Below are 23,709 nucleotides of genomic sequence, written 5' to 3' on the forward strand. Positions count from 1 at the left end.
GTACATTTAAATTTCATTTTTATGTTTATTTTTATTGCATTTGTATGTCTACATTTTATTTATTTTCAGTCTTTGCCATTCTTAATTTGATGAAGATCTGTGTTTTCTTATTTATTTATTCGTATTTTGCGCAAAATCTCAATATCGCCTAGGGCAGCCAATGGGCTAGAACCGGCCCTGCAACTGTAAACATACCATCAGAGAATAGCAGGCCAGTTTATATTTTATTATGGTGAATTTTGAACATGTCTCCAATCATAGCCTACATTTGGCATTTGTTGTTTGATTTATTTTAAACCAGTTTTTAAAAAAGACTTGTGACTCTATACATTCTGAGACATTAAAAGAGTCTCTTCAATTCGGCTCAGATTAAATCCACCAGACTCACATTTCCACAGATTTTAAGCGATTTTAAGTCGTTGAGTGCCGTGAACTTCTCTCATTTAAAGTTGAGCACGTTAACGACTACAGTGAATTATTCGATGAAACTTACTTATTTATAAATATTTTTTACGCCGGATTAATGTTAGCTTCAAGCTGCATCAGAAAATATATGAATGAGTTGTATTTTGTAAGCATAAACAGTATAAACACATGAGGCTTTATTAAATGTAAAGATTTGTCAACGGAGTCTGGTGTGACATCCGCCCACGCAAGAACAGAACGTATCGCGGCCGTCGCTGTCGTGAACGTAAACAGTTTACGGCATGCCGTATTCCGGTCGGTCCAGTCAGAATACACGTGAGAGCAGAACCAGGCTGATAAAAGTTTTTAATAAAGTGTTCTTGTTGTTGTGAGAGCAGCAGCAGCAGCAGCAGCGGGGACAGCGGGTCTGTGCGGCCGGCAGCATGCTGTACCTGGTCGGCCTGGGGCTCGGGGACGCGGCGGACATCACGGTGAAAGGTCTGCAGGCGGTGCGGAGCTGCAGCCGGGTCTACCTGGAGGCCTACACCTCCATCCTGACGGTGGGGAAGGAGGCTCTGGTGAGTCCAGACCGGGTCCTGGAGTCCTGGTACAGGACCAGCAGAGACCAGTCTGTTTATAAATATATAGGGAATATATAGTGTCTCTGTGTAAATATATGAGTATAAACACGATACTGCACGTTATAAAGAGTTATTACACCTGTCTGTCAATCTGTCTGTCTTTCTGTCTCTTCATCTGTGTGTCTGTGTGTCTGTCTCTGTGTGTCTGTCCTTCTGTCTCTCTGCCTCTTCGTCTATGTCTCTCTGTCTGTCTGTCTCTCTGTCTGTCTCCGTCTGTCTGTCTGTCTGTCTCTCTCTCTGTCATGTCCTCTTTATCAGTGTGTTAGTGACTGTAGTAACTCTATCAGGACCGTGTCTGTCCCGTGTGTCCTCAGGAGGAGTATTATGGGAAGCAGCTGATCCTGGCGGACAGAGAGCTGGTTGAACAAGGAGCCGACGAGATCCTGAAGGACGCCGACGTCACCGATGTGGCGTTCCTGGTGGTGGGAGACCCGTTCGGGTGAGTCACGTCCATGTCCACCAGGACAGTTGGAGCTCTGTGTTGTCCATAAGGACAGTTTGAGCTCCATGTTGTCCACCAGGACAGTTTGATCTCTGTGTTGTCCTTCAGGACAGTTTGAGCTCCATGTTGTCTAACAGGACATTTTGAAGACAGTTTGAGCTCCATGTTGTCCACCAGGACAATTTGAGGACAGTTTGAGCTCCATGTTGTCCACCAGGACAGTTTGAGCTCTGTGTTGTCCACCAGGACAGTTTGAGCTCCATATTGTCCATCAGGACAGTTTGAAGAAAGTTTGAGCTCCTTGTTGTCCACCAGGACAGTTTGAGCTCCGTGTTGTCCACCAGGACAGTTTGAGCTCCGTGTTGTCCACCAGGACAGTTTGAGGACAGTTTGAGTTCTGTGTTGTCCACCAGGACAGTTTGAGGACAGTTTGAGCTCCATGTTGTCCACCAGGAAAGTTTGAGCTCTGTGTTGTCCACCAGGACAGTTTGAGGACAGTTTGAGCTCCTTGTTGTCCACCAGGACAGTTTGAGCTCCGTGTTGTCCACCAGGACAGTTTGAGCTCCGTGTTGTCCACCAGGACAGTTTGAGGACAGTTTGAGCTCCGTGTTGTCCACCAGGACAGTTTGAGCTCCATATTGTCCATCAGGACAGTTTGAAGACAGTTTGAGCTCCTTGTTGTCCACCAGGACAGTTTGAGCTCCGTGTTGTCCACCAGGACAGTTTGAGTTCCGTGTTGTCCACCAGGACAGTTTGAGCTCCGTGTTGTCCACCAGGACAGTTTGAGCTCTGTGTTGTCCACCAGGACAGTTTGAGGACAATTGAGCTCCGTGTTGTCCACCAGGACAGTTTGAGCTCCGTGTTGTCCACCAGGACAGTTTGAGCTCCGTGTTGTCCACCAGGACAGTTTGAGCTCCGTGTTGTCCACCAGGACAGTTTGAGCTCCATATTGTCCATCAGGACAGTTTGAAGACAGTTTGAGCTCCTTGTTGTCCACCAGGACAGTTTGAGCTCCGTGTTGTCCACCAGGACAGTTTGAGTTCCGTGTTGTCCACCAGGACAGTTTGAGCTCCGTGTTGTCCACCAGGACAGTTTGAGCTCTGTGTTGTCCACCAGGACAGTTTGAGGACAATTGAGCTCCGTGTTGTCCACCAGGACAGTTTGAGCTCCGTGTTGTCCACCAGGACAGTTTGAGCTCCGTGTTGTCCACCAGGACAGTTTGAGCTCCGTGTTGTCCACCAGGACAGTTTGAGCTCCGTGTTGTCCACCAGGACAGTTTGAGCTCCGTGTTGTCCACCAGGACAGTTTGAGCTCCATATTGTCCATCAGGACAGTTTGAAGACAGTTTGAGCTCCTTGTTGTCCATCAGGACAGTTTGAGCTCCGTGTTGTCCACCAGGACAGTTTGAGTTCCGTGTTGTCCACCAGGACAGTTTGAGTTCCGTGTTGTCCACCAGGACAGTTTGAGCTCCGTGTTGTCCACCAGGACAGTTTGAGGACAGTTTGAGCTCTGTGTTGTCCACCAGGACAGTTTGAGGACAATTGAGCTCCGTGTTGTCCACCAGGACAGTTTGAGCTCCGTGTTGTCCACCAGGACAGTTTGAGCTCCTTGTTGTCCACCAGGACAGTTTGAGGACAGTTTGAGCTCTGTGTTGTCCACCAGGACAGTTTGAGCTCCGTGTTGTCCACCAGGACAGTTTGAGCTCTGTGTTGTCCACCAGGACAGTTTGAGGACAATTGAGCTCCGTGTTGTCCACCAGGACAGTTTGAGCTCCGTGTTGTCCACCAGGACAGTTTGAGGACAGTTTGAGCTCCGTGTTGTCCACCAGGACAGTTTGAGCTCCGTGTTGTCCACCAGGACAGTTTGAGCTCCGTGTTGTGCACCAGGACAGTTTGAGCTCCGTGTTGTCCACCAGGACAGTTTGAGGACAGTTTGAGCTCCGTGTTGTCCACCAGGACAGTTTGAGGACAGTTTGAGCTCCGTGTTGTCTCCCAGTTGTCCACGTGTCTCTGCAGCCTGTATTGATCCGTCAGCAGTTCTGCTGTCTCAGATGTTGATGTGACCACAGAGCTTCTCTCAGAGTTTCTCTCTTCTTTTCTGCACATTTCTCCTGAAACCGCGAGCTTTCTGTCAGAGTTAATAACAGACTGCAGCTCCGCGGCTCGCGGTCTCAAAACTCTGTTGACTTTTGTTCATGTGAATGTTGGTTTTATAGTTTACATGAAAGAGACGCTGCAGCTGTCTTTGTTCCTCTGAAGACTAAAAATGTCTTTTTGTTTCATCAAACTGGTTTCACCTCCACTGTGACCTCAGCATTTAGTTACTGTGACTCATTTAGTTACTGTGAAAAATTGAGTTACTGTGTGCAGTTACTCTGTGATTTAGTTACTTTGTGATTTAGTTACTCAGGTGTTTAGTTACTCTCCTGCAGGGCCACCACCCACAGTGACCTGGTGCTGAGAGCAGTGAATGCTGGGATACCGTACAGAGTGATCCACAACGCCTCCATCATGAACGCCGTCGGCTGCTGCGGGCTGCAGGTGAGTCGATAATCCTCGATGTGATTCGTTACGGATGCTGTGATGTCACTGACCACAGACGTCCACTGGGTGGCGACAGAAGTGATGTCATTAAGTTATTCGACACATGAATAATTTTTTTTCCAATAAAATCTCAATACGTTTCTTACCGTCACCTGGTGTTTGTTTTGGTTTTTAGAAACTTTATTACAATAATTGAGAGAATCCTCTTAATTCTGCATAAAGATGCAATATTTTTAAATAAATAAAAGCAGTTCTAAACACATTTAAATTGTATTCTTATATGTATTTATTATTCTAATTCCATACAATAAGATCCACTGAGGCAGGTCTGAGCCTGTGAGTCAGAGCTCAGGGCACCCCATCTGCTGATAAGTCATCAATAACTGACCTGTCAGATAGCAGCCAATCAGAGCGCAGGACCCAGCTGTACCACCACAGCGTCTCCTCTGGGAGGTCGTTAATATGTTAATGAGGGGCGGGATATGCAAATGAGCCCCCTGCTGTCTGAGGCCCCGCCCCCTCACCACATTGCCCTGTGTGGTCGATTCGAACGCCATCAACCATCAAACTTCAACCGCCACACAGGATGCAAATTATTAATGAGATGTTAATGAGGCGTTCAGGGACTGAGATGAGTGTGGAACATTTTACAGACTTTTTTTGGGTGTCTGTCCTTGTTCAGAACATGTGATAACAGTAAACAGTTTTCTCTTCATACACACACTTACCTTTGATGTGTGTGTGTGTGTGACAGCTGTATAACTTCGGGGAGACGGTGTCGTTGGTGTTTTGGACGGAGACGTGGAGACCAGAGAGCTTCTACGACAAAATCTGTAAAAACAGAACAGCTGGAATGCACACGCTCTGTCTGCTGGGTGAGACACACACACACACACGCACACTCAGTACACACACAATTTTTTATTGCCTTAGTCTGGTCACAGGTCAGGTACTTAGCGTGTGGCGTTCAGGGATTAAATTTAGTGTGGGGCTTTCAGGGACTAAACTTAGTGTGGGGTATTCAGGGACTAAACTTAGTGTGAGGAGTTCAGGAATTAAAAATAGCATGGCACGTTTAGTGTCTAAACTTAGCGTGGGGCTTTCGGGAATTAAAAACTGTGGGGCATTTAGGGAATTAAATACAGTGTGGGGCGTTTAGTGACTACAGGTAGTGTGGGGCATTAAGGGACTAAAGTTACTATGGGGCGTTCAGGGACTTAATTTAACGTGGAGCGTTCAGGAACTTAAATTAGTGTGGGGTGTTCAGGGTCTTAACTTAGTGTGGGGCCCTCATGGACTAAACTTAGTGTGGGGTGGTCAGGGACTAAACTTATTGTGAGGCATTCAGGGACTAAATTTAGTGTGGGGACTAAAATGACTACACAGTGTTCAGGGTTTTATTAAGGTGGACTGGATGATATTTGACTGAGCTTTGAACTTGAATGCAGCAGCTGGATGTTGCGTTCATGGTCGAGCAGGTTTTGCCGGGAGCACCACCAGGTGTCTGTTTATCCATGGCAGACACCCACCCCCCAAACACACACACACACACACACACACACACACACACTCAGACACCCCTGGGACCCCCGCCCCTTTAACTAACAGTCCTGTGGGAGCTGCTGACCTGCTGTGTGTTTGTGTAATGAGTGTGTGCGTGTGTGTGTGTGTGTGTGTGTGTGTGTGTGTGTGTGTGTGTGTGTGTCTCAGCTGGTTCCTAATGTTTATTAAAGGAAATAAAAGAATAAAAGCCCATAAAAACACAAAGAGACAGACTCATCCATCATTCGTCCCACACACCGACCTCTCAGATAAAAGATGAAAACACATTTTATTTAATAAATAATACATGAACCAATGAACCAATAAATGTGAAACTATTTGACCGATGATTTGAGGTTCTTCAAAATTTAATTCTGTTTTTAATTGTGTTGTGTTTAGTTTTAGTGATACGAATAAAAATCACAATAAAGAAATAAGACTTAATGCAACAGCAAACTGAATAAATACTAAAAGTAAAATATTAAAACTGTCTAAAAACTGAATCTGATGTGTTTTTATCCACAGATATTAAAGTCAAAGAGCAGAGCATCGAGAACATGATGAGGTAAGAACCAGAACCAGGTCCAGAACCAGGTCCAGGTCCTCCTGGATGTTTTTTAGTGTCTCTTAGTTGGTTTCAGGTTTTCAGGCTGATGATGTCATGATGATGTCATCCAGCTGGTATTTTCCAAGCGTGTGCGGTTGCGGTGACTGACAGGCGCTACAGATAACATGTAATATTAAGACAATAAAGTGGTTACAAAAGTGGTTTTATTTTGAACCAAAGGTGGTTTTAATTTCAGAATAAAAGTGGTCTTATTTTCAGAATAAAAGTCTGTTAAAGGAACCACTTCACTGTCCAGCCCTGTGCTTGTTTTGTTTTTTTAGACCAACTCTCAAAGCTGAGATTGTGTTGATTGATTGATTGATCGATCGATTGATTGGTTTCAGAGGGAAGAAGATCTACGAGCCTCCTCGCTACATGACGGTCAGTCAGGCTGCAGATCAGCTGATCCAGATCATCGAGAGGAGGAGGGGCGAGGGGGAGGAGCTAGGTGAGTGACAGCTCGTCTGCTGCCTTCTGATTGGCTCACCAGATCGCTCACACACACACACTGTTAGGGGAATAAATATCTTTATTGTAACAAAAAGTTATAATTAATTCAGTAATATTTTCAAAGTAACGCCTTTTATATATTGAGGATTTATTCATAAAATGTATGAAGAAAAAGTACAAGAAAATCACATTTTAAGAAAAATGACTTTTATAATTAAATTTGACGACATACTATACTATGACTTTTATTATGAAATTTGATGACATACTACGTTATGACTTTCTTTACATTAAATTTGACAACACTATATTATGGCTTTTATTATGAAAATTGACGACTTACTATACTATGACTTTTATTATGAAATTTGACGACATAATACATTGAGTTTTATTTTAAATGAAATTTGACACTATATAATGATTTTTATTATGAAATTTAATGACGTACTATACAATGCCTTATTATGAAAATTGAGGACTTACTATAGTATGACTTTTATTGTGAAATTTGACAATAAACTATCATATTTACAAGTCATATTTTGAGGAAGAAAATGTAAAGTTATATTTTGCGTGCTAACATTAACATGTTGTTGAACGGCGTGTCCCCTGCAGGTCTGACGGAGGACACGGTGTGTGTGGGCGTGGCCCGGCTCGGCGCTGACGACCAGGTGATCCGTGCGGCGACGTTACGTCAGCTGGTTTCCTGCGACCTCGGCGGCCCGCTCCACTCTCTGGTGGTCACGGGTCACCTCCACCCGCTGGAGGTGGACATGCTGCGAGTCAACGAAGAACCAGACGCTCTGAAACACCTGCACGCCATCGACAGCTCCACCTTCTGCTCCTAACGTCCAGCTGCTCGTCTTTCTGTACTCGTGAGGACTTTTATGAGCAGAATGCGCTTCCGAACCCCAAACACAAAACCGTAAACTGTTCTTTGAAATCCAAACGTCCCCACTATGATGATTTTTTTTAACACTTTGGTCCTCACACAGATAGAGATACAGGCCCAAACACACACACACAAAAGAAGATGCAGGAAGCAGCTGTATGTCATAAGAAAAATATAAAAATGTCTGTTTTGTTCTGTAAAAACAAAATGTCTGGACTAGTTGACTTCTGATGGGGGTCCCCAGTTTGTACCCTGAACCTGAACTCTGTACATTGTGATGTCATCAATAAAAATGGGGATCAATGATTGTCTCTGATTCATAATGAAAACATACAAAAAACTATACCGTGACTTTTTTTAATGAAAAATTTACATGACTTTTTATTGAGCCAGTCATTTTTGGACAGCTCATAATATGGGTTTCTTCCCCGCTATTTTTGGACAAACTATACGACCACATGTATCAACAAACTAACACTATGGTATTTTTCTGTCATTTATTGCAATATTATGCTCTGATATGTAAAAACAGACCATAATTGACCCACTATAAGCATTTTAAAATTTGATCATTTTTGAGCGGGCCATTTTTTTTACATCCAATATGTTTTTTTGCTACTTTTAGACAAACTATACTACCACATGTATCAACAGACTATAATTGACCCATTTGAAGCATAGGCATGTTAAAATTTGACCATTTTTGACAAAAATCAGCATGCTATAGTATGACTTTTTTTTGAGAGGGTCATTTTTGGACATCCAATATTATGGTGTTTTTCATTGTCATTTTTGGCCATATTATGCTCTAATATTTTAAAACGGACCATAATTGACCCATTAACAGCATTTTAAAATTTGACCATTTTTGACAAAAATCTACATGTATGACTTTTTTTTTGAGGGGGGCATTTTTTGGTAATCTTTTGGCCATATTAGTCTCTAATATGTACCAACAGATTATAATTAACCCATTTTGAGCATTTTAAAACTTGACCATTTTTGACAAAAATCGATATACTATAGTATGCTTTTTTTTAATGAAAAACTGACGACATACTTTTAATTTCACGGTATACCGTGCTTTGAGTTTTTTTAATTCAAAAACTTCATATCAATAACATATCTGGTTCAGTTAAACTCTGATATTAACTGGGTCCCCAGTTTGTTCCCTGAACAGAAAGTGAATACACTGTGACATCATCAATAAAGATGGAGATCAACATTCAGAGAAAAAAAAAAATATTTATTACAGTTGAAAAAAAGACAGAAACCCACTGACTGGTCACATGGTTTGGTCACATTGTTTGGCACGTTAAAAACACAGTGACATCACAGACGCACGGACCAATCAGCTGGCAGCGGTCTGGTCCCAGCGGTGATGTCATAGAGGGGCGGGGGTGGGGGGGCTCAGATTGTCTCTGATTCATGATGAAGGCACTTTACCCAGAATGCTTTGCTCCAGTCTACAAAGTGCAGGGCGGGGCATCTCGCTTCCCGCCGCCACGGACAGGTACATTTAAAAAAGAGGGGGAGGGGCTGTTTGAGTCGGGCTGGAGCATTATGGGAGATCAGTCTAGTTCCCCCCCGCTGGTCTCAGTCTGTCCTGCAGCGCCTCTGTGGGCGGGGTCAGAGGTCACCAGCAGCAGACTGAAGGTGATTGGTCCCAGGTGTTGAGAGGAGGAGGAGCTTCTACATGGCGGCCGTGTCGATCTGAACGTACAGCTGTCGAACTCCAGCCTGCAGACACACAGACAACAAATGAGTACAAATACTACGAAATAATACGACTACTAGCTGTGTGAAGGTGTGACACGGTGCGTTCAGGTACCTGTGTGAAGATGTGGTGCGTCTGGCTGAGGATCCAGCGGGTGTCGGCGTCGGGGGCAACCAGCAGCTTTAATGTTCCGATGTAAACGTCCGTACACAGAGTCCAGAAGTGAGGCTCCTGCAGGTTGTACACTCCCTGCAGCTGCTGCACCTGAACACAACACCAGCAGCCAGGAATTAGACTCCTCCCTCACAATCTAATACAACGGGCAGCTGCTCCAGGTGTTACTGCTGGCCGACTATACTGTCAATTTAAAATATACTGTATTATGACTTTTATTCTGAAATTTGACGACACACCATACTATGACTTTTTTTTATTACATTTGACAACATACTATACTATAACTTTTATTATGAAATTTGACGACATACTATACTATAACTTTTATTATGAAATTTGACGACATACTATAGCTTTTTTTTTTTTAAAGAAATTTGACACACACCATACTATGACTCTTATTCTGAAATTTGACGACATACTATACTATGACTTTAAATGAAATTTAAAAACAAACTAAACTGTGACTTTTATTATGAAATTTGATGACATACTATACTATGACTTTTATTATGAAATTTAACGACATACTATACTATGACTTTTATTATGAAATTTAAAAACAAACTAAACTGACTTTTATTATGAAATTTGATGACTTATTGTGAAATTTGACGACTGACTATACTATGACTTTTGTTATGAAATTTGCAGACATATTTTACTAGGACTTTTTAAAATTAAATTTTAAAAAATACTAAACTGACTTTCATTATGAAATTTGACGACATACTTTACTATGACTTTTTTAAATGAAATTTAAAAACACTGACTTTTATTCTGAAATTTGATGACATACTATACTATGACTTTTATTCTGAAATTTGAAGACATACTATACTATGACTTTTATTATGAAATTTGAAGACATACTATACTATGACTTTTATTATGAAATTTGAAGACATACTATACTATGAATTTTATTATGAAATTTGACGACATACTATACTATGACTTTTATTATGAAATTTGACGACATACTACACTATGACTTTTTTTTTAAATGAAATTTGACGACATACTGTATTGACTTTTATTGTGAAATTTGACAACATACTACATTATGACTATTATTCTGAAATTTGACAAAATACTATATTATGCCTTTTATTATGAAATTTGACAAAATACTATACCATGACTTTAAAAAAATTTTTTTTTACTAAAAATCTTATGGCATATTATACTAGGATTTTTTATGAATAACTTTATATCATACTATACTACAGGCTTTACAATATTTTTATTGAACAGTATAGGTAATACTTATAGGTCATTTAAACCTGTGTAGTTTTTATGGCATTATTTATGACTTTTTTCATGGCAAATTATACTAGTTAAAAAGTTTTATGGTAAAACCATGTCCTGTACTCACCCTCTGGTAACACTCCGGCAGGGCGTGGTCCAGTGATGGAGGCGTTCTCTGCATCAGGATCCCAATGGACTCTTTCAGTAAAGGCACCACGCTGAGGGTCAAAGGTCAGAGAGGACACACTGAGCATGTGTGAACACTAACAGCTGATTCAGATAGTTCAGAGGCTCCACCCCTCAGTGACATCACAACCTACAACCTCACAACACCCCGACACACACCGCTACTGCTGCTCTTTATTACTACTACTAATCTCTGCAGTGGAGCTCAGAATTTGTGGGGTTTTAACTGGAGTTTGGTCTGAGTTGTAGTCTGCAGTAGAGCTCAGAATCTACAGATTTTTAACAGGAGTTTGGTGAGTTGTACTCTACAGCAGTAGTTGCTACTTTGGGATTTGTCAGAAAAGACACAAAATTACCCCAAAAAGAATCAAATTGACCACAAAATCAATCAAAAAAAGACACAAAATGACCAAAAAATTACATAAAATTAAGCAAAAAAGGACTCAAATTGACCACAAAACGACTAAAAAAAGAAACAAAATGACCAAAAAGACACAAAATGACCAAAAAAAAAGACACAAAATGACCCAAAAAAAGGAAACAAAATGACAAAAAAAAGACACAAATTGACCACAAAATGATCTAAAAAAAAAGACACAAAATGACCAGAAAAGACACAAAATGACCAAAAAGACTAAAACACATTAACACATGAACACTATAACACAGTGGAGACAGAGCTGACTTCCTAAATTATTTGGCGACCCCCAGAAATCATCTTACGACCCCAACTGACGTCGGGAAAAAACATTTTTTTAACAGGAGTTTGGTTGAAATGTACTCTACAGTGTTGCTCAGAACCTACAGATTTTTAGCAGGAGTTTGGTGAGTTGTACTCTGTGGATGTTTAACTGGAGTTCAGCAGTTTCCAGCTGCAGTAGACCTCAGAAACTACAGATTTATAACTGGTGTTTGGTTGAAATGTACTCTACAGTGTAGCTGAGAACCTCCAGATTTGTAGCAGCAGTTTGGTGAGCTGTCCTCTGGATGTTTCCAGCTGCAGTAACCTGATGCCTGTGGTGGTGCAGGCCTCTCAGCTGACCACAGCTCTGCTCTGCTGACTGTTTAAGTCTGCAGCTGCAGCTCACTTCCATCCTATCAAACCACATCAGCACACATCATCTCCATTTATCACCGGGGCTTCTGGGAAATCTGACCGCTGCATTTACATCCAGAGGACAGGCTGGCCGGGCCCGGACTCCAGAACCGTTCCCGGCTCCATACCGGTGGTTTGGCATGTTGGAGCCCATTAACTACTAATTGCACATTCTTTACATTAGTGGAAACCATTTTCCAAAGTATCCATCAGGTTTCAGATTGATTTCCTTCCTTCCAGGCAGACTCCGTGAAACCAGAGAGATAATCCATCACAGTGACTGTTTACTGCAGTTTTCACTCAAAGTTCTCTCACCGTCACGTAGAGACGGAGCTTAGAACCGAGAACATTAACAAACAAGTTCAAGGAACTCTGTCATCTTAAGACTGAAGGTTTTTAATGTGAGAAAAGACCAAAGTGTGTGTTTCATTATTTCTTAGAAAGTCAGATGTCACTAAAGAGGTTCTCTGGTCACTGAGGACGTTCTAGCAGTTCCTCTGGTCTAATAATAGTTAGAAATGTTCCATTAACCCTTTAGGAGGTTCTAATGGTCACTGTGGAAGTAACAGGTTCTAGACCATGGGTCTCAAACTTGCGGCCCGCGGGCCAATTGTGGCCCTCGTGACGATATTTTGTGGCCCCCACCTTGATATGAAAGTTTAATGTGAGTTTTATATGAATGGCACTTTACTGTGTTGTGTGTGGAAGGTCCCTTTAATTACTTTTTTGGTAATTTTGTGTTTTTAAAAAAAAAAAAATATTTTGTGTCTTTTGTAATAATTTTTTTTTTTTTTTATAATTTTGTGTCTTTTTAAAATAATTGTGTGTCTTTTTTTTTAATAATTCTGTGTCTTTTTAAGTAATTCTTTGTCTTTTTTTGGTCATTTAGTTTCTTTTTTTAAGTAATTTAGGTTTTTTTCTGTCATTTTGTGTCTTTTTTTGTCATTTTGTGCCTTTTTTAAAATTAATTTTGTGTCTTTTTTTTTGGTAATTCTGTGTCTTTTTTAGGTAATTTTGTGTCTTTTTTTGGTCATTTTGATACTGCCTCCAGCAGCCCCCAGGTAATTTGAGTTTGAGACCCCCTGTTCTATACTTTCTTTAGAACTTCATAATGGTCATTGAAGAGGTTCTAGAGGTTATTAAGAGAGGTCAGCAGGTCTATGAAGAGTAAATCTGGGTTATTTGGGGTTATTGTAGTTGTAATTATCACTGGAGGAGTTCTATTGGTCCTTTAAGAAGTTCTAGTGGTCATTACAGAGGTTAAAGAGGATATTTCAGGAGTTCTGTTAGTTATATTAAATGTTCTAGTGGTCATTGAGGAGGTTCAAGAGTTAGTTTAAGTGGTTCTAGCGGTCACTAAAGAGGGTTTTTTTTAAAGATGTTCTAGTGGTCAATGAGGAGCTTTTACTGTTATTTTAAGTGGTTCCACTGGTCATCTGTCTGTCAGTGTGGTCTCAGCTGGCCACATGCTGCTGGCTGCTTACTAATACTACACTACAACTACAGTACACAGGTAGTACACAGAGTCCAAAAACAAACCAACCAAACAGACAAAAAAAACAACCAACCCAGAAAACAAACAACCAACCAACCAGTCCTTCGGCTGGAACAGAACCACGTGTTTCAGGTTCTCATGATAACAATAATAGTAGTTATAATAATAATTAAAGACAGATTCTGTCACAGAGCTTCTCTGAAATAAATTATTAAAAAAAAACACAGAAGCTTCTATAGTTGATGTTGAGTTATGGAGCTTCATCTGCTGCTACAGGTGTAGTACATGTACTAATACTACATGTATACTAATACTACATGTGTACTAATACTACATGTGTGTACTGATACTACATGTATACTGATACTACATGTGTGTACTGATACTACATGTATACTGATACTACATGTGTGTACTGATACTACATGTATACTGATACTACATGTGTGTACTGATACTACATGTGTGTACTGATACTACATGTATACTAATACTACATGTGTGTACTGATACTACATGTATACTAATACTACATGTGTGTACTGATACTACATGTGTGTACTGATACTACATGTATACTAATACTACATGTGTGTACTGATACTACATGTGTGTACTGATACTACATGTATACTAATACTACATGTGTGTACTGATACTACATATAGACTGATATCCGTGTCTGACAGTCTTTCAGCAGCTCTACTGTAATATAAACTGCCCCTCTGACTCTCAGTATCTTAGTTTATTGCTGCATCAGCACATCAAACAGAAATCAATGCGTCTGAATCAATAACACGTCTGACTCCAACATCTCTTCAGACTCTTTAAACTCTTCAAACAGGAGCTTAAACATGATGTTGGTCATTTTGTGTCTTTTTTTAAATAATTTGCATTTTTTTCAGCCATTTTGTGTCTTTTTTGGGTAATTTTGTGTCTTTTTTTAAAATAATTTAGTGTCTTTCTTGGTAATTCTGTGAATTTTTTTGTCATTTTGTGTCTTTTTTCGTAATTTTGTGTCTTTTTTAGTCATTTGTGTCTTTTTTTTTGGTCATTTTGTGCCTTTTTTAAAGTAATTTAGGGTTTTTTTCTGTCATTTTGTGTCTTTTTTGGTCATTTTGTGTCTTTTTTGGTCATTTTGTGTCTTTTTTGGACATTTTGTGTCTTTTTTTGATCATTTTGTGTCTTTTTTTGGTCATTTTGAACTGCCTCCAGCGGCCCCCAGGTAATTTGAGTTTGAGACGGCTGGTTTAGAGTGTTACAGCTGAAAAATGTTCAGTTAAGAATAAACAGTGTGCACTGGGAGCACAGGGAGGGATAAAATAAATATATTCATGAATTTAAACAATGAGTCATTTTCCTCTCCTGTCTGATCTGCAGCTTGTGTTGCTTCTTGCTGTAATTTTTAAATTTAGAAGTGGGTGAAATGTGATCGGGTTAAAAGCTTTTCACAAGAACATGCACAGGTGTTAATAAGACAGAGTTCACACAGACGGGTGGTAATAACCACCACCAATGTACGTATAGGAAGCCAGACTGTGTTCATCTCTCAGCTCCAACAGGTTTCAGTAATAACAGCAGAAGAAGAAGAGCGTCACCTGACTCCGATGAGGAGGGCGATCAGCATGGAGCAGATGGGGTCGGCGATCATCAGGTCGTAATGCTGCATCAGCAGAGCGGAGATGATCACGCCGACGCTGCCCAGAGTGTCGGCGATGATGTGCAGCAGCACGCCTGCAACAACACATTATAATATTATTATTGTTTTATTATCAGATCAGTTTATTGTCAGTAGAACCGTGGTTCTCCGAGGAGTCTGAGTGCTGCTGGTTGATTATTGACTGTGTGATGGTGTGACGGCGCCCTCTAGTGGTCGCAGCTGCTCTCTGATTATACAGTCATGGAAAAAAGGATTAGACCACCCTTGTTTTCCTCAGTTTCTTGTTTATTTTAATACATTATTTTTTTTAAATAGCTGATAAGAGTTTAATTTAAGAGCTGATATCTGGCCATTTCCCATGTTAAATGTCTAGATATCAGCTCTTAAATTAAACTCTTATCAGCTATTTTTGTTGTTATCATTATATTTGTCCAAATAAATGTACCTTTAGTTGTACAAGCCATTTAAATTAACAAGAAACTGAAGAAAACAAGGGTGGTCTAATATTTTTTTTTCTGTAAACTGTAAATGTTTACACTGTAACTCATTCCTGTTTGTGATGATCAGAAGGACACTTTCATCTTTCGTCTGTGAATGTATTTTACTTCACTTATTTGAATTATTTCTTTGTTGTTATTGTGGTGTAGACAGGTATAGAAGTATTTATTTCCACATGTAAATATGCACATGTGAAATAATAAATAAATCTGTAATAAATAATGACTTAATGAATCAATTGAGTAAACCTTTTAAGGTGTATAAAGGTTCGGAACATTAATGTTTGGCTTTCTGAAGTCCATTTCCAGCTCAACTATGTCTCACAGGTTGTTGCTGCAATTTTTGGTTTGATACCATTTGTTACACACATTTGGTGCTAATATGAGCTAGAACTTAACTGGAGAATCAGTAAAAAATGTGAAAAGCCCTCCAGAACATTACATTAAAACACCGAAACCTTTAGAACAGCGGAGAAAAATTAAATTCTGTGATGTGGTTTCAGAAACTTTTGGACATTTAGTAGATTTGTGTATTTTGTGCGATTTTATGGCGAGCACTTGTGTTGTGTTGCTGCTGAGAAAGCGCCTTTTTATGAATCTAGTGTCTCGGCCATCCATCCTCTGAATGCTGCAGGTCTCTAGTTTGTGGTTGTAAAGTTTCATGAGGCTGTGATTATCCTCGAGGCCACAGCAGCTCATTTTATACACTGAGCTCAAGTTCCAAGAAATGCTCTCACTGCAGTGAAATGCCAAGGTGGTGGTGGTGAAATGAGTCGTTGTTGTTGTCTGAAGTCTCTGTTAATGACATGTTCAGTGTGTTAAATGACCAGTTCTCACCCTGCAGGATCTGTTTACTGGATCCTTTCCCCGGAGTGTGCAGCTCGTCTGCAAGAACACAGAAACACTTTCAGTTAAAAACACGAGAAATCAACTTATTTAAAGATATTGATGACGAGGCGGAGACATCAGGAGACGGACAGACAGTGGCGTCCACTCTGTCTCTTCTTCCACTGACTTCATGTCTCACCGTGACAGTGCTCGTCATGTCCACCGTGTCCTCCGTGGCTGTGTCCATGATCGTCGTGTCCTCCGTGACTGTGTCCGTCGTGTCCTCCGTGACTGTGTCCATGTCCGTCGTGTCCTCCGTGACTGTGTCCATGACTGTCCTGTCCTCCGTGGCTGTGTCCGTGTCCTCCGTGACTCTTCCAGTCTGAATGTTTGTTGTGGTGGTCGTGTCCTCCGTGACTGTGTCCGTGATTCACACTGCCGTTAAACAGAGAGTGGCTGTGTCCGTGACCTGAGGGACAGACAGGTTAGAGACGTGAGGGCTTTAAAGAAGTCAAGTGAGGATCTACACAGTGACAGTGAGGTTCAACTGAAGTGCAGTGAGGTTCTACTCAAGTGCAGTGAGGTTCAAGTGAAGTACAGTGACGTTTAGTGAAGTGCAGTGAGGTTCTACTGAAGTTTAGTGAGGTTCTACACAGCTGCAGTCAGGTTCAACTTAAGTGCAGTGAAGTTTTAAAGAAGTGCAGTAAGTTTCTACTGAAGTGCAGTGAGGTTCTAGTGAAATGCAGTGAAGTTTTACTCAAGTGCAGCGATGTTCTACTAGTGAAGTGCAGTGAAGCTCTAGTGAAATTAAGTGAGGATCTACACAGTGACAGTGAGGTTCTACACAGCTGCAGTGAGGTCCTACAGAAGTGCAGTGAGGTTCTAGTGAAATGCAGTTAAGTTTTACGTGCAGTAACATTCAACTGAAGTGCCGTGAGGTTCTACTAGTGAAGTGCAGTAAAATTCTAGTGAAGTGCAGTGAGGTCCTACAGTAGTGCAGTGAGGTTCTACTAGTGAAGTGCAGTGAGGTTCTAGTGAAATGCAGTGAAGTTTTACTGAAGTGCAGTGACGTTTAGTGAAATTCAGTCAGGTTCTACTGAAGTTTAGTGAGATTCTACACAGCTGCAGTCAGGTTCTACTGAAGTGCAGTGAAGTTTTAAAGAAGTGCAGTAAGTTTCTACTGAGGTGCAGTGAAGTTCTACTCAAGAGCAGTGATGCTCTACTAGTGAAGTGCAGTAAAGTTCTAGTGAAATTAAGTGAGGTTCTACTCAAGTGCAGTGAGGTTCTACTCAAGTGTAATGGAGTTTTAAAGAAGTCAAGTGAGGATCTACACAGTGACAGTGAGGTTTTACACAGCTGCAGTGAGGTCCCACAGAAGTGCAGTGAGGTTCTAGTGAAATGCATTGAGGTTCTACTCAAGTGCAGTGAGGTCCTACAGAAATGCAGTGAGGTTCAAGTGACATGCAGTGAAGTTTTACTAAAATGCAGTAACATTCTACTGAAGTGCAGTGAGGTTCTACTAGTGAAGTGCAGTGAGGTTCTAGTGAAATGCAGTGAAGTTTTACTGAAGTGCAGTAACATTCTACTGAAGTGCAGTAAGGTTCTACTAGTGAAGTGCAGTGAGGTTCTAGTGAAATGGAGTGAAGTTTTACTGAAGTGCAGTAACGTTCCATTAAAGTACGGTGACGTTTAGTGAAGTGTAGTGAGGTTCTAGTGAAATGCAGGGAAGTTTTACTCAAGTGCAGTGAAGTTCTACTCAAGTGCAGTAAGGTTCTACTAGTGAAGTGCAGTAAAGTTCTAGTTAAATGAAGTGAGGTTCTACTCAAGTGCAGTGAAGTTCTACTCAAGTGCAGTGATGTTCTAGTGAAATGCAGTGAAGTTTTACTTAAATGCAGTAACATTCCGCTGAAGTGCAGTGAGGTTCTACTCAAGTGCAGTGAAGTTCTACTCAAGTGCAGTGAGGTTCTAGTGAAATGCAGTGAAGTTTTACTAAAGCGCAGTAACATTCTACTGAAGTGCAGTGAGGTTCTACTAGTGAAGTGCAGTAAAGTTCTAGTGAAGTTCAGTGAGGTTCTACTCAAGTGCACTGAGTTTCTTCACAGCCGCGGTGATGTTCTACAGAAGTGCATTGAGGTTCTAGTGAAATGCAGTGAAGTTTTACTGAAGTGCAGTAACGTTCCATTGAAGTAGAGTGACGTTTAGTGAAGTGCAGTGAGGTTCTACTTAAGTGCAGTGAAGTTTTAAAGAAGTGCAGTAAGTTTCTACTAAACTGCAGTGAGGTTCTACTAGTGAAGTGCAGTAAAGTTCTAGTAAATTAAGTGAGGTTCTTCTCAAGTGCAGTGAAGTTCTCCTCAAGTGAAGTGAGGTTCTACACAGCTGCAGTGAGGTTTCTACACAACAACAGTGAGGTTCTACACAACAACAGTGAGGTCCTACACAACAACAATGAGGTTTCTACACAACAACAGTGAGGTTCTACACAGCTGCATTGATGTTCAACTGAAGTGCACTGAGGTTCTACACAGCAACAGTGACAGTCTATGTGAAGTGAGGTTCTTCACGGCTGCAGTGAGGATCCACTAAAGTGCAGTGAGGTTCTACACAGCTGCCGTGAAGTGTGATTGAAGTGCAGTGGTGTTCTAGATACTACAGCAAGGTTCTATTAAAGAGCAGTGAAGCTCCACTGAAGTGCAACATGGTTCTACACAGCTGCAGTGAGGTTTAACAGAGTTGCAATGAAGTTCTCCTGAAGTGCAGTAAGTTTAACAGTGAGATTCTAGACAACTGCAGCAAGGCTCTAATGAGGTGCAGTGTGGTTCTATACAGCTGCAGTGAAGTTTAACAGAGTTGCAGTGTGGTTCTACTGAGCTTCAGTGTGGTGCTATAGAGCTGTGATGAGGTTCTACAGTGTGGTTCTATATGGTTGCAGTGAGGTTTCACAGAGATCGGTTCTGATCAGTGATGTTCTAGACATTATGAAGATATTACCTTCTTCTCCGTGTGAGTGTCCGTGTCCTCCGTGCTGGAAAACAAAGATCCCGACCAGGTTGACGAGCAGACCAGCGATAGAGACGGGAAGCAACCGATCGTGATGAACATCAGGAGGCTCCAGAGCTCTCTGACAGGGAGACAGGTCCAGAGAGACAGACGGGTTCATACAAGGAGACAGATCCAGAGAGACAGACAGGTTCATACAGGGAGACAGGTCCAGAGAGACAGACGGGTTCATACAAGGAGACTGACAGGTCCAGACATACAGACAGGTTCATACAGACAGACAGGTTTATACAGGGAGACAGGTCCAGAGAGACAGACAGGTTCATACAGGGAGACAGGTCCAGAGAGACAGACAGACAGAGAGACAGGTGCAGACAGACAGACAGACAGACAGACAGACAGACAGACAGACAGGTTACCTCGACTCCTTCAGAGAAGATGAAGAACGCTGTGAAGATCAGAAAGAGTCCGTTGACGAAACCAGCCAGAACCTCGGCTCTGACGTACCTGAAACATCAGAACACAGACCTGACTAACAGAGCTCAGACCCTCAGTCAGACCTGACTAAAAGAGCACAGATCATCAGTCAGACCTGACTAACAGAACACAGACCTGACTAACAGAACACAGAACTGACTAAAAGAGCACAGATCATCAGTCAGACCTGACTAAGAGCTCAGATCCTCAGTCAGACCTGACTAACAGAACACAGAACTGACTAACAGAGCACCGATCGATGACTGACCCGTAGGAGAAGCTGTCGTTGGATCTCCACCTGGAGATGACGGAGGCTGCGAGACCTGCCAGCAGAGCGGTGCAGTCAAAGAACATGTGGAAGGAGTCTGAGATCAGACCTAAACTAAAGAGGAGACACACAACAAACACACAGATATAAAATACACACATCAAACCCTCAGCATGTCCAACATCAACACAACCTTTATTTTGAAACAGGAAACAGTTTGAGTAAAATCATGAGAAAAGGGTGGTCCAAGTCATCCAATAGTTGGCTGTACAGTCGATTTGTTTATTGTTAAAATTAAATAAAATGTGTATTTCTTCATATACATTTCTGTTTCTTCTGTGGTGTAAAAAAAAGAAACAGCGTCAGAACTGCATTTTACAGCAATAATGACTTCATTTTGATGTTTGAGAGTTGCACAATATTGGGAAAAAAACTGACATTGCAATATATTTTTCTGCTAATTAAATTACGCTGCTCCACCAGGAGAAAGCTAAACACATCAATCTGATGACTTTGAGAGGAAATCCTCCCACAGCGAGCAGATGTCTCTGAGCCGCCAAGTTAAATCCTCCGGACGGACTCTACAGACCGTCTGTTGAGGATTAATCAGAGAACCAAGTTTTAATTTGGTCTCAAGCAGCAGAAAAAGTTGTAGCATGACGTTTTTGAGTTCATTTCTTTTACTTGACATCACACACACGTTGGTTCTGATCCTGAGACCCGTCAGCCTAAAAGAATGAGGAACTGATACTTAAAGTCGGGAAACTTCTGCTGTTTGGACGTGGACTGGCAACAGAATGTCAGACACGGTCAACAGCTAATCGTCTTATGGAAACTACCATTAAGCTATAAATACTGTAATAAACTGGATAATTATAGTGACAGCGCTACACAGAAGATGTTTTGTATGTTTTTCCTCTGTTGTATGACAATAAACAGTTCACTGAAGAAGCTGCACATATATATTTAGTATGATTGTTTGACACAATAGCACTTCCTACTTGTTCGTTGCCATGACACTGAATGTAAACAAAGCCGTTATTGTAAGCAGTGACGTAATGATCAGTGACTGTCACTAGCTGCTGATTCACACCAGGAGGCGTCAATAAAATATCATGTGTCTGAACCCTCGTAACCCCAACAGGCAGCTTCAGGCATTTTTCCTCCTTTTACGTTTTCCTCTCTGTGTCCTTGTTTTACATGGCAAAATATAAAACCTCTAAAATTGAATCAGCACAATCATGGCTAAGAGTGGGAACAACTCAAACATGTATTTGTGCAGAATAACACAGTCAGAATGACAGAAATCAGAAAAAAAGAAAAATTACAAGCTGAATTTATCTGATAAATTATTTTTGAAAAATTAAAATAAAATGGAATTAATATATAAACACTTTTCCAGGTGTCATGAAATTTTTAAAAAAATAGTGTCTCCACATATTGTACATAATATTGAAGTATTGTCATGTCTCCAGCCTCCCTTGTCCTCTCCTCTCTGCTCTGTGTAAACAGCCTCTAAGAGATTCTGACACAAATATCACAATTTTAGGCTTTTGTTTTGGTTTCTTTTTCAAATGGAAAGATTTCTCACTGATGATGCATTCAAGGATCATCAGAAAATTAAAACTCTGACAATAATGCCTGCTTTTTCAGTTTCCTTCTATAATAAACTGTCTTTTTGTCATACTGATACTACTGATACTATCCTTCCGGCGGGATGTTTCAGAGGGTTATTATTGCAAACCACAGAACGGGAATTTTATTTTTAAGGTATTTTCACGTCATATTACTGTAAATGTTCGGGCATGTTAAACCACCAGGGGACTCCCAAAATGTTCCCTGAGGGCTCTGAGGTCCTCTGTTGGTGAATGAGTAACTACACAGAGGTCCACTGTTTGATGATAGGTCGGTTAATCCCTCTGTCTCACTCACACACACACACACACACACACACACACACACAGCTGTATGCTAACACATACGTGGCACATCCTGATGCTAGCGGTGCTAACAGTGTTAGCTCACCTGTTGCTCCAGATGCCATAGGTGAGCTCCACGAAGGCGAAGGACAGATTCAGACACAGGAAGAAGAACAGGTTGCGGGACGTTTTATCCGCGAGGATCGACCTGCGGACACAATCACAGCACCTCCATCACTGACCCGGGACAGACCGGGACAGACCCAGAGACAGACCGGGACAGACAGACCTGGACAGTCCCGGGACTGTCCCACCTAACGGTCTCCTCCACACACAGCTGACTGTCAGTCACACCTGTCCACAGGTTAATAACATAAACACTGTTCAGCCTCAGGCTAGCCGGTTAGCATCGGGCTAGCCGCTCCGCTGGTTCCCCCAATAGCTCTGTTAGCTCTGTTAGCTCTGTTAGCAGTTAGCTCCGTTAGCAGCAGGTGAGCTTACCTGAACCATCCTGAGAGCTTCAGCAGCAGGTTGAACTTAGCGGGTTTGTACTCGTCGTCTTTGACAGATAATGGTAACATGTTCACACCTGAACACACACACACAGACACACACAGACACACACTCACTGTACCTAGCTACGGGTGCTAACTGTCAACTTCCGCTCTAACCGGCCTTCACAATAAAAGCTCCAGTTACTCAATAACTGGCTGATATTACCACACAGACTAATACTACTATTACTAATACTACTACTGCTACTGCAATAAATATTACTGCTATAACTACTAATACGGCTACTATTATTACTACTGATACTGCAATACATAGTATTACCATTATTTTTACTATTACTACTGATACTGCAATAAATACTATTACTATTACTACTACTATTACTACTGATACTGCAATAAATATTTCTGCTATTACTACTACTACTACTACTTCTACTGCAATAAATACCACTACTACTACTATTACTACTACTGCTACTGAAATTAATATTACTACTATACATAGTACTACTGCCAATATAAATACTATTACTATTACTACTACTGCTACTACTGTTATAAGTACTACTACACCTACACTTACTGCTATAAAAATGACTACTACGATAAATTTTACTACATCTACTAGTACACACATGACTACTGCTACTACATTCTGCATAATATAAATTATACTTTAAGTACTTTTTGATGCTGGAACTTTTGTATGTCTACTTTGGAAACAGGACTTTTATTTGTAGTGGAATATTTTCACAGTGTGGTATTAGTACTTTTACTGCAATAAAGGAAGTAAGTAAGTAAGTATTCAAATATGTAGTTCACAATCACAGAAAACTTGCCTGATAAATAAAATCTGAAAAACTTATTTTTAAATGAACTTAATGTTACACTTTGAACTTTAACTTTATATCGGCCTGTAAAACAGCTGAGCTGCTCTGACAGTACAATGTTTATTACACATGAGTTAATGATCTGTTAATATCATATCTAATATAGCATTAACCGAACCTGTACTGGCTGTATTTCAGAATAAAAGTCCAAACGGCTGTGATGCTGCGCAGTGAGCAGCAGGGGGCGCCACTGAGCTCTGTTTGTTCA

At 41.0% G+C, this 23,709-nt stretch overlaps 2 protein-coding genes across 2 annotated transcripts; one reads left to right on the plus strand and one right to left on the minus strand.

Moving 5' to 3' along the window:
- Positions 1-692: 692 nt before the first annotated feature.
- On the plus strand, positions 693-7,829 carry dph5 (diphthamide biosynthesis 5). The gene is made up of 7 exons (XM_059340729.1): positions 693-983; positions 1,361-1,485; positions 3,920-4,028; positions 4,786-4,906; positions 6,099-6,138; positions 6,525-6,628; positions 7,249-7,829. The coding sequence occupies exons 1-7, from the start codon at positions 849-851 to the stop codon at positions 7,479-7,481; spliced, it is 867 nt and encodes a 288-aa protein (XP_059196712.1). The 5' UTR covers positions 693-848; the 3' UTR covers positions 7,482-7,829.
- Positions 7,830-8,750: 921 nt separating this feature from the next.
- Positions 8,751-22,748, minus strand: slc30a7 (solute carrier family 30 member 7). Its single transcript, XM_059340727.1, has 11 exons — positions 22,595-22,748; positions 22,200-22,301; positions 20,175-20,288; positions 19,849-19,936; positions 19,421-19,550; positions 16,632-16,901; positions 16,442-16,489; positions 15,046-15,181; positions 10,798-10,888; positions 9,357-9,506; positions 8,751-9,265 (listed from the first exon to the last, which is right to left on the minus strand). The coding sequence occupies exons 1-11, from the start codon at positions 22,672-22,674 to the stop codon at positions 9,218-9,220; spliced, it is 1,257 nt and encodes a 418-aa protein (XP_059196710.1). The 5' UTR covers positions 22,675-22,748; the 3' UTR covers positions 8,751-9,217.
- Between the last annotated feature and the right edge of the window lie 961 nt (positions 22,749-23,709).

This window comes from Centropristis striata, chromosome 9, assembly GCF_030273125.1.
Source record: "Centropristis striata isolate RG_2023a ecotype Rhode Island chromosome 9, C.striata_1.0, whole genome shotgun sequence".
Taxonomy (NCBI): Eukaryota; Metazoa; Chordata; class Actinopteri; order Perciformes; family Serranidae; genus Centropristis; species Centropristis striata.

Coding starts and splice junctions, on each gene's coding strand:
- dph5 (XM_059340729.1), top strand. CDS start 849: ATGCTGTACCTGGTCGGCCTGGGGCTCGGGGACGCGGCGGACATCACG. Junction 984..1,360: donor CGGTGGGGAAGGAGGCTCTG/GTGAGTCCAGAC, acceptor GTGTGTCCTCAG/GAGGAGTATTATGGGAAGCA. Junction 1,486..3,919: donor GTGGTGGGAGACCCGTTCGG/GTGAGTCACGTC, acceptor ACTCTCCTGCAG/GGCCACCACCCACAGTGACC.
- slc30a7 (XM_059340727.1), bottom strand. CDS start 22,674: ATGTTACCATTATCTGTCAAAGACGACGAGTACAAACCCGCTAAGTTC. Junction 19,551..19,848: donor TCTTCTCTGAAGGAGTCGAG/GTAACCTGTCTG, acceptor TCTCCCTGTCAG/AGAGCTCTGGAGCCTCCTGA. Junction 10,889..15,045: donor GCCCTCCTCATCGGAGTCAG/GTGACGCTCTTC, acceptor TTTGACCCTCAG/CGTGGTGCCTTTACTGAAAG.